Source organism: Poecilia latipinna, unplaced genomic scaffold (assembly GCF_001443285.1).
Source record: "Poecilia latipinna isolate Pla-1442-1.1 unplaced genomic scaffold, P_latipinna-1.0 Scaffold440, whole genome shotgun sequence".
Classification (NCBI taxonomy): domain Eukaryota; kingdom Metazoa; phylum Chordata; class Actinopteri; order Cyprinodontiformes; family Poeciliidae; genus Poecilia; species Poecilia latipinna.
In genome coordinates this window covers 108,604-119,252 of record NW_015113056.1, presented here as the reverse complement: position 1 = coordinate 119,252, position 10,649 = coordinate 108,604, and the positions used below count along the sequence as shown (strand labels likewise).

At 43.4% G+C, this 10,649-nt stretch overlaps 2 protein-coding genes across 11 annotated transcripts in view; both read right to left on the bottom strand.

Moving 5' to 3' along the window:
• The window catches only part of LOC106951094 (heterogeneous nuclear ribonucleoprotein L-like), a 26,969-nt gene extending 25,433 nt beyond the window's left edge, over window positions 1-1,536 (bottom strand). For 5 of the 7 annotated variants that reach the window (XM_015038388.1, XM_015038389.1, XM_015038393.1 and 2 more), the window contains exons 1-2: window positions 1,415-1,535; window positions 218-333 (exon numbers count right to left, since the gene is read on the bottom strand). In XM_015038388.1, coding sequence (XP_014893874.1) covers window positions 218-333; window positions 1,415-1,492 — 194 coding nt within the window. In that variant the 5' untranslated portion in view covers window positions 1,493-1,535. Of the gene's footprint in view, window positions 1-217; window positions 334-1,414 lie in introns of all 7 variants that reach the window. The other 2 variants (XM_015038392.1, XM_015038390.1) reach the window with 2 other exon arrangements.
• Window positions 1,537-4,017: 2,481 nt separating this feature from the next.
• On the bottom strand, window positions 4,018-10,034 carry srsf7a (serine and arginine rich splicing factor 7a). Of its 4 annotated transcripts, XR_001425749.1 has the most exons (9): window positions 9,815-10,034; window positions 8,344-8,580; window positions 8,080-8,256; window positions 7,907-7,999; window positions 7,719-7,760; window positions 7,549-7,593; window positions 6,582-6,680; window positions 5,710-6,120; window positions 4,018-4,200 (listed from the first exon to the last, which is right to left on the bottom strand). XR_001425749.1 is itself a non-coding variant. In XM_015038398.1 (8 exons), exons 2-8 carry the CDS (start codon window positions 8,565-8,567, stop codon window positions 4,149-4,151), a joined length of 732 nt encoding a protein of 243 aa, XP_014893884.1. In that variant the 5' UTR covers window positions 8,568-8,580; window positions 9,815-10,033; the 3' UTR covers window positions 4,018-4,148. The 4 variants fall into 4 exon arrangements, 3 of the variants coding, with proteins under 3 accessions (XP_014893884.1, XP_014893882.1, XP_014893883.1); XM_015038398.1 differs by lacking the exon at window positions 5,710-6,120 and having other exon boundaries at window positions 9,815-10,033; XM_015038396.1 differs by lacking the exon at window positions 4,018-4,200 and having other exon boundaries at window positions 5,391-6,120.
• Between the last annotated feature and the right edge of the window lie 615 nt (window positions 10,035-10,649).

Sequence of the window (10,649 nt, the reverse complement as noted above, 5' to 3'; positions counted from 1 at the left end):
TTGATTCCTCCCCCTTGTTCGTCTGGAGGCGGGGCTGAGTATAACAGGGAGTCCCCCTCCCCCCACCCCCTCCTTCGCTCACACACATCGTTCAACCAGACAGCTATTTGTAAGCCATAGGGGGGGGCAGGAGAAAAAGTTTTGGAACCACTGTGTTAGGAGGTGAAACATAATGCGTCACATGCAGCTGAAACAGTCCAGACTTCATCTTCAGTACCTGATGGCTCCAAACTCCTGCAGCGCCTCTACAAGGTCGGCCTCCGTGACCCCGTCCATCAGCCCCCGGACATGAACCACCACTGAAGGCAGGGTCTTGTGTGGGTCTTCGTATCCCTGCGGGTAGAAAAAGCAGCAACTCACACAACCGGTTTGCTTTACTGGTCCGACTTGTTGCCTAAGGGAGGATAACGGAGTGCAACATTGTGGACAACCCTGAGAAGCTTAAGACATTCATTTTTTGGTTCACTTTCTAAGATATTTCTTTTAATCTCTCATTTATTCAAACTTTAAGTATTTCTGTTCTACTGTAATTGCTTGTTTTTTTTCCTAGGCCTTCGTTGATATTTGAGATCTCTTACAAATAAAACCTATTCTGTTCATGAAACTGCTTTACAACATAACCGCTGCAACACGGACTGCTACAGGAGATTATTCCTGCCATTAGCATCTACAAAACAACTGACGGACCTTAAATAATGAGTTACATTTAATTTATCTTTAGGATTGTTATTTGTTTTACTCCATTAACTTATTAAGAAGTTGCACAAAAGACAACTGGTTTTGTTTTGGGTTTTTCTTTAGGAAAAAAAAAAAAACGTTTTTAAGAGCCACTTGCTGCTCCGGAGCCGGAGGTTGCAGACCCCCAGTCTAGCGGAACCGAGCTGCTCGGGTTCAGTTTCAGTGGCCGCTAGAGAAACGGGAACCAACTGCTGCCGTTTCAGTTCATTTGTATGCAGTATTTATTCAGACTGCGTCTCTATTTTCAGTTTTATCTGAGTTCAACTGGGAAAACTGCTGCATTAAACAGCGTTAGGCCCAATTAGCCGAACAGAACCATGCTAACGTCCCCCGGTACTGGAACAAAGCCGGGCTCTGATGAGGCCCGGTGGGGAAACCGCCCTCCCTGGGTCCCGCTCAAAGTGAACCACACGAACACGCATTGGAATAAACACATGGGGCTGTGCTGCATTTTATAACCCACCATTTTGAAAACGCAAAGCTATGCTAGCCCCTTTTAAAACGGGGAGTTCGGAGAATCAACGGTTTCCCGTCGCGGTGCTCCACCGACATGAAAACGCGTCGTGACCGCTTTCAAACGCGCACATGAATGAATTAAAAGTGTACCGGAAAAAAGCCCTCCAACAGTTTGGTCCGAATATTCTGGAAGTAAAAAGAAATGTCGCAGCGGACTCACTGTGGCCATTCCGTCGGTTTTCTGTCGTTTTGTTGCCCTGCCGTCTTCGCTGTAGTAACGGCTCGCTGCAGTAGCCATGTTGTCCCGGTTAAAAAGAATGCTCGACTGAAATGGACGGAAAATTCATGAAAAACGAGGCATGCGTCGCCACGCCCATTATGGTGACGTAATTAAACGTGATAGGCTCAAATGGGTGTCGATTTTATTTTAAACCAATAGGAGAAGAGATGGCGTAACCTTTAGTTGGTTGGCCCCAAAGCTTGAATACAACAATGTCATTGAAGCATTTGTCACTTTCAAACTTTCTTTTCATATTCATTTGAAGTCTCACGGAAGAAAATATCTTGATTTTACTTTGTTTAAATTTAATGTTTGTAAACTGTGAGCAAGTGAAAAGCCAAGTCAATTAATTGTTCATGCACATAAACATGGCTGATTCTGATTCTAAAGTTTTATTTACAGCACGAGGTATTTCCAGAAGTGGGTGGAGTAAACAAATATTTTGTCAACTAACAGTAGCATTACTATAGCATATTTTTACTCCAGTAAAAGTAAATTAATGTTATCATAAAGACAAACATATAAAGATAGGAGCAAACTCCGGTATGTCAAAAACTAAAATGAAAAATTATACACCAACAAACAGTTATAGCAGATTCACTTTTCCAAAATGTGAAGCTTTCTAATAATGCACACATACCTCAGACCAGACCTGGGCTTCTTCTTCAACGAGTGTCCAAATATTTTACTCATGTAAGAGCTGCGAGAGTAAAAAGTGTGATGTAGTAAAACTTCTAGAAATATATTTTTTAACCCCCAAAAACGTCACTCAAGTAAATGTAAATAATAAGCTACTCTAAGATGTATTCAGGTTCAACTCAATTTAAATTAATAAAAGATTTTTTTTTAAATACAAACAGAAAACCAGTGACTGAGTCTGATCTGGTCAGATTGCTTTACCTGGTTTTGATAAGAAATCTGCACACCACATTTTGGATGATTTGCTTGATTGATTTGATTTTTACCAAGAACAATAAAAACATCTTTGTAATCCAACTTCATGTAAGTACAACCATCTAATTGTTTTTGTGTTCTGATTAACCGACAATCCTGATCTGGCAACAACTCAAGGCTGCCTAAATTCCTGTCTGCGTCCAAAACCACAACTATGTTTCTAGTAAACTGAGGTTTTCACTCTTATCTCCAACGTTGATCACATTTTCTGAATCGCACACCATGACTTCTGTCTTTCCTGCATTAAACTGGAGGAACTTAGTCAATTAATTCAACATAAAATGTGTGCATAAAATCAATGTTGTCATCTGGTGACACACAAATAGAAAGTCATCATCCGCTGTGTTACTGTATGAAATCTAACAGCAATAGTCTTTAATAAAAAGTCCCTCAGAGTGGAGCCTTGAGGAGCCCCACAGGATTAAACTAATAATCTACCCAGTAAGATCTCAAGCAACTTACTGGTTAAGATGAAACTTTGGAGGTTTTAACTGGAAAACCAACTTAAAGAAAGATCTTTATCAGTTAACTGATGAACTGAGCAGAGCTGCTGTTTCTCATGAGCTGAATAATTTAAAAGTTCTGACACTAAATTTCCCAAGTTTTTTTGTATAAAAATGTAATCTTAAAATGTATTTTTGGCAGAATTTGCAATTTTGTCCCATCTACAATAGCCCTAGTACAGTACTTATTTAATACATTAGAAACACATTTAAAAATGTAAACTAATTCAATTCCTTTCTAAAATAAAACATTTTATAACCTAAAATGATATGACAGCATTCCTGTAGTGTACAGCTGATATTTGTATCAAAGGATGCAGGTCAAAATTATTCTAACCTGAAAAGCTCAGCTTTGTTTTGGCTTCATTACCACTCTATGTCTTTTTGCTTTTTTAAAATGATTAATCAGTTACTAAATTAGTTTATTTTAATAATCGCTTTGTCATGCGTTGGTCACAGATAAAACCTTGAACATGGCCTGTGGTTCTCATTTTTATTTACCCTGCCTTTCCGTAAAGGTAGCCCAGTTGTGCAGCAGCTTGAGAATAGGTTTAAAATATTAAATTAGCACAACGTTAACGTCTGAATCTGACAGGATATGAACAGAAACACACAGAGCAGCAGCAGGATGTGTTGAAGAGGTTTAATCCAAAATAAAACGGCCACACTTTCACTTCTACAGCCGAGAACAGAAAGAAAAGCAAACAGCTGCCCCAACATGAGCCTTGCTTGTGTTTTAAAATTAGGTCAGAGCAATGAATCAAACTCAGGGGAAATCACATTATTCAGGCAGCTTCATGAAGGGAAAGCAGGAAAACAACGTGACTTTAACTCTAAAGGCATGCAGAGCAACAAGTGTCCCTGTGAAGAGGAGACCACCAGAAAAACTCAGGATGTTTTAATACTTCAGCTCATTCCATCTCCTCAGCCCATTCCTGCCATTTTCTGCTGGAAGATCTGAGTTTTACAGCTAAAAGTCAAACGTCTTAAAGGTGTCGCTTCCCGTCTCTGCTACGCTTTTCAAAATACAGACTGCTTACACAGCAGCAACAGTTAAAACTACTCCTATTTATACAACCTGGGGCATGTGGAGCTGTGGAGACGGCAGTCCTGGCAGTAAAAAAACAAACAAACATAGATCTGGAAATAATGAGACGACACGGACCGATACCAGAACCAAAGGAAAACTGCTGCTGCTGGCTGTGAGTCTTGGTGGCTCAGTCGTCTGCAGGCGTGGGGCTCCGGGCCGGACTCGCTGAGCGGGAGCGACTGAAACACAAAGGGACCGGGGTCAGCCTGCGGCGTCAGCAGACGGGGAGACACACCTACAGCTTCTCTGCACTGCAAAAACTACCAGGACTAAAGTCAGCTTAAAGGGCCGGCGCGGCCGAGCCAACTGTCCAGACGGGTTTACGCCGTTTCACCGCCGAAGCGACGTTTCCGGGTTTTTATGGGATTTACAATTAACAAGTCAGCCTGTCACAATAATCAATAAATCAAATAATCGCATTACAAATTAAAATGAGCTTGATAATTTCCTTTTAAATACTTTATTGTTTTTCTCTTTCTATCAAAAACTAGACGGTAAAAGTTTCCAGTTTGGTGTTTTGGTCTCAACAGGCCTTTATTCTGAAGGACAATTTCTTTACAAAGACTTTTTCATATTTAAAATGTCTTCCAGTTAAAGGGCCGAATGTTCTTTAGAATTTAAAATTTATTGATCGTTGACAATGTTTTATATTTTTATTTAACCAGGTGAGTTTTAAGAACAAATCCTTACTGACATTTATGACCAGGCAATTACAATTTTATCACTTTAAAATGGTCTCAAAGCAACAATATTATTGTTTATTGCAATAACCTTTGGAACAATTTATCATCCAGAAATATTTGTTATTGTGATCGGTCTAATGACGGCAAATCACTTATTTGTTTTATATATATATATATATATATATATATATAAAAACAGTCACCATGTCATGACAGTTTGGTATGTCAAATAATCTGGAAGAAAAAAGAAAAGAAAAAAAATTTCCTCTGACTCCTCACAGTACGATCTAGAAACAACTAATCAAAACCAGGAGGCGGGTCTTAGCGCTGTCAATTACCCTGTGTGTGACGCTCCATCGCTCCCTTGCTCTCTGCAGCTAGCATAGCTGTTGTGAATGCTAAAGCTAGTCGCAGCATAGTCACAAATGACGGCGGATAAATGGTTTTCCTATCGTTTCTTTGCCATTAGCGCATTTAGCAGCGAGTACATGAGGTTGACTGACAGCACTAAGCCCCTCCTCCTGGCTCCGATTGGCTGTTTTTGGTGCATTTCTTCAGGAAGCAGTGTTAGCTCAGGGTGGAGACCGATGTTTTCACAGATTATCTGTGTCATATTAAACTGTCACAACATGGGGAGAGTTTAAACAAATATGTAAAAAACATTTTATAAAAGTTGCATCCTGCAGATTTACTGTGAAATAGTTTTCTTTTTTCCAACATTTTCAGAATATCGACAATGATGATGTAAACGCAGCGTCAGAGAGCTGATCTGGGCAGTTGGGTTGACCGTGCGGCGCCTTTAAGCTGCGCTAACAGATTTCATGTCAGAATGAGAAGCTGTGGCGGCGGGCGGCTAACGCCCTCCTTCCTATCTGTCAGCCTGACACACATTCACACGTCCACTCACTCACTCCCACATCCAGCCACACATGCTCGCTTTTTAACGGCTCAACATGTTCTGTCACCATCAACATGAGCTTAGTCAGGGGGTGGGGGGTTGGTTACCTTTGGAGACAGCGGCAGAAACAACAAGTACAGAGAAGCGAAGGATCAAAGGACTGAAGGACGGACGACTACAACTCGGAGACGCTCTTGAAGTCTGATCTCTCGTCAGCTCTGTGTCTCACGCTCAGAAGCTAAGACCGAAGCGAAGAACTCTGGTAGGTGGGGGGGTTCTGGTAGGTGGGGAACGGGTTTTTAAAGCCCGGCTCTGAAGGCTGGCCGGCTGGCTCTAGGGGCGAGGGGTCGGTCGGTAGGTCGACCTCTGTCTCGCTGTCTAACGTCAGACGCAGGCGGAGGCTGATCTCAGGTCAGCGCTTAAGTCACCCTCCCGCAGGCTGTGCACACCGCCAGCTGGCAGACCTTGGGCCTGGGATCAGCGGCGGTGTCTGTGCAGTGCTCAGCTCCCACCACACGCTTTAAAGAAAATATGAAAAATAAACAAAACGTTCTGCAAAGATGTTCACCCCAACTCACACCACTGGTGCTCATTTAGCTGATCTCACCTAGCAAAGCTGCCCTCGGCTAGCCAAACTCAGCTAAGTACCTTCTGTCTGCTAGCTTTGCTAATGTCTGTCTGTGTTAGCTAAGAGTGGCTCCAGGAGAGCCGGTGTCATGGCGGCTCGTCGTCTTCCTGTGCTCCCTGTTCCCGATCAGAGCCGATCCGGAACAGAGAGCACAAGAGCCCAGGTCTTCCTTCCGCTGAACTTTCCCTGGACCAGCGGTGAGGAAGCTGTGGAGTCTTCGGATCCTCCGTCTGGCCGTCGGCGCCCTGGCTAAGATGGCTGACTCTGACCTGAACACCTGCCCTCTACACTCATAACACCCCTCCCACTGCCCTGTGCTGCCACACACACACACACACACTGAGGATTTACCTGGCCCGCTTGTGGTTGGCTGACGGCGATCGAGAGCGGGAGCGAGATGCAGAGCGCCCCCTGGGGGCAGAGCCGGACCGAGAGCGGGACCTGGAGCGGCTGGGGAGACAAAAACAAAAACTAAACATGAAGAAATCACATTTATCACGTCGGACTCATCCTGATGCTCTGCAACCCGGGAACATTCCCAGGACCGGATCAGTTTTACTGCACCAAACCAGTCCAGTGCTGGAGAAAAACCAGTATGGGTTTCCAACTCAGAGCTGCTGGAAACGCCTCGCCCAGTCCGTTAGCAGAGCAAACTCTTCCACTTGGGCCACATCGAGGTCAACAATGTCTTAAAGGGCCGGTAGTGTCAGAAAAATAAAACTACTGATTAACAAACCATTAAAATATTAAAACATTGCTGCCGCAGTCGATAATAAATATATTCTCACCTTCGTGTAAGAAACTAAACAACTGATTTGACTGATGAAATAATATTAAAAACACAACTGTAGTCTATAAAGCTCCAGAGTTTCAGAGTTTAACTCATGCAGTAGAGGATCCAACCGTACCAAGAACTGGAACCAGTTTGGAAGGAAGTCAGTCATTTTCCGCAAGGAAGACATTAATTATGATTTAATCAGCAGGAAGGCATTACTGTAAACACGAGGGGAAAAAAACACGGATCAAGTAATCTCACATTCCCAGCATATTTACTAAACCACGACGTCACCTTAAAACCAGCTGCAATAAAAATGTTTTTACTGGAAACCAGAGTGGAAATCAGTTTTCACAAGGAAACAGAATAAAAAAACAAACAAAATGAGGAGAAATAAAAATGATTCATAGTAAAAACTCAAAACATTTTCAGTCGGTGAGAGGAGAACTGGGACTGAACAGCAACAATGTTCTGAAGGACCAGGGCGGGGTCAGAGGTCAGGCTGGACCCTGACCCTTGACCCCAGCCCCATCCACTGCATACCTTCTCACTGGAGTCCTGGACTTGGACCGGGCCGGGGAGCCAGACCTGATGATGCAGAAGCAGAGAATGTTTTCATTAGAGCAGCGAGAACTTCCTGGATGCAGCCAGAACCGGCTGGCTGGGTTGCAGCGGGTTGCAGCGTGTCTGCGGTCAGGCCGCTGTGGTCTCACCTGCTTCTGCGTCTGGAGTATGACGGCGATCTGCGGCGGCTCCTGGTAAACAGACGGAAGAAACGGTTAGCACCGGTCGGACCGGCGTGATTCAGCATCACAGAGCCGACTCCTAGCTGAACCAAACTGTGCAGATTTTTTTTTTGGTTAGCATTCCTGGTGGCCTGCCCATTTCCATGGCGACCTACCGGCTGTAGCTGCGGCTACGGCTGCGGGAGTGAGAACGGTAGCGCCGTCCGCGGGATCTGGACCGTGAGCGGGATCGGGATCTGGACCGGGACCTGGAACAGAAAGACTGCCAGGTCAGCGCTGCTCTAATGAGCTGACAGGCGCTAAGCGGCTAGCACGGCCCCACCCCCACCTGCTGCTGCGCCGGCCTCTCTTGCTGTAGCGGTAGCAGTCGTAGGCGTAGTGGCCCCGGTCCCCGCACTGGTAGCAGCGGTCGTTGGGGTCAAACTGGCGGCGGCTGGGGCGCCCGCGGCCCTTCCTGGACATGCCAGTGGACATCTCCACACGAACACGGGAGCCACAAAGGATCCTGGGAATGAAGGGCCGCCGTGAGTTCAGAGAGCAGAAATCCTAACCTGTTCTACTAAAAACCTGTTTAATGGAGGACGAGACCTACTTCCCGTCCATGCCTTTGACCGCGTCCTCTGCGTCTCGGGGATCCTCGAACTCCACGAAGGCGAAGCCAGGCGGGTTCCTGGCCACCCACACGGTCCTCAGGGGCCCGTAGTAACTGAAGGCCCGCTCCAGCTCCCCTTTGGCAGCGCCGTTACCAAGGTCACCGACGTAAACTTTACAGTCCGTGGCCCGGGACGAGCTCCGGGACGACGAGTAGTACGACATCGCTCCTCAGCAGCTGGGTTCAAAAATGTGATGAATTTGCAAAGTATTAGGAGCATTGCAGATAAAAAATTAAAAAATTGGCCACAGAGTACATTTGTGGCGAAAACTGTCACATATTTCCTAGACACTGTAAAATTGTGCGGGAAAATTTTATAATTTTCCACCATTATAGGCATACATTTACTATTTCAAATTAGAATTTGGGCTGACATTATCTGCGTTTTATAAATTTGTCACCTCAAACTTAGAGAACTTTTTTGTAGCATTTTTTTTACTTTATAATTTCAGAAAATATCTTACTATCTTTACAATATTTACTATTGTAAATTTATTCCAATAATCATGAAAACTGTAAAAGTAAAAACAAAGATTCCTCACAAAATTATGATTTTTCAACTGAGAATATCCTAGTTATTTCATGACACTTGAGATTTTAAGTTTTCAGAGGGTTTTGACCACATTATTTAGCTTTTTTCTACATTTTTTTGGGCCGCTGCATTTTCCTCCCGTCGAGGAGCGCGCGGGAGGTAAACAGACCGTCTCCATGGAAACGGGATTTAGCCTGCCGCTAAAACCCAAACGGGATTCCGTTAACCAACCGCAAACTATTTACCTTACGACCGTTTAGTGGTGTGGATTCTTCATGTAATGACACAAACCGAAACCCGAAAGTACTGAAACCAGCCCTCTGTGTCTGCCGCCATGATGGCAGGTTTAAAACCCTTAAACCTGCCCTTTTTTAACCCCAAAAAATATAGATACACACACACGTATATATATATATATATTTTTTTTTTAACATAGTTTATGCTAAAGAAAGACACGGACTGAGCTAAGTGGTTCGTAACCACCAGACTTATTGGACTGGTGGCTCTCAAACGGCATTTGTGTATTTATTATTATTAAACTAGGCTTCATAAAGATCTCCACAGTTTTCGAAAAACAATCTCTTACACCATTCTAGATAGATTTACATACTGTAATACTGATACAACAGAAAGTGAGGTGCGGAATGTAAATTGTAAATGTGTGCTAGTGTCTCTATTTTCCTGCCTATAATCTCCGTGTTTTATGCCTAATAGAAATAAGGTCTGTTTAAACAACTTTAAATGAAAACACGACTGAACAATACAGAAGTGTTTAAATACGTGAGTTCCGGGATTATTAATAAACGGTTAAATCCAGGAAATAGTCCAGGCCCGGCTCATAAACAATGGCAGGCGGCAGCACGCGTTAGCTGGCCTTACCTTCCTCTGTTGATTTTCGTAACTCCGCTTCGAGAAAAACCAACTCCGGCAGTCTCTATCGGAAGCCGGTGGTTGTAGCGAAGGGACAGGAATAAAAATTTTACAAGATAAAGTTGTTTAACCGCCACTAACACGCACGTTAATCTAACTCCCGCATGTCTTTCCGCAACGACTTCAACTCCAACGGCTAGCAGGTTCTTCTTCTTGTCTTGGAATGTTGGCTGTTAGTATACCAGCTAGTGCTTTTACCGCCCCCTACCGGAGTAAAATATGAACGTGAATGCTGGACAGAGGGAAATTACGCATACACACAATTTAAATACGGTTAAATAGCTTATTAAAATCACATTAATACTTTAAGATAAATCTTCCAGATTTAAAGAAAACTGTTAAAGCGAGTTAAGCATGTCTGATAAAAGAAAAGCAGTAAAAAAAAAACTTTCATGCAGACTATCATTCAACACAATAGAGCAGCTTTGTTAGTTCTCATTTGTTTTTGTTAATTTTTTCACCTGTTTGGACAATTATTCCCTCTGGTTCTGGATGCTGTGCAGCTCTTACTTTCAGAGAGTTCTTATGATGAGTAACCATGGAAACAAGGTATTGTTTTTACAACGGGGAGCAGCTGATTAGCATCACAAAAGCTCAAATAATACCTGAACTTTGACCTCAAATACCAGAGGAGTTGAAAAGGAGGCTTCATGGATGCAGAGGGAAAAGGGGGATGTCAGAATAAGAGTTTTATATCCTACTCTATCATTCTAACCAACCAGACAACTTTCAAGAGTCAAACATTTTTGACTTTTGAAACTCAGTTTTTTCTAGAAATTTTTTT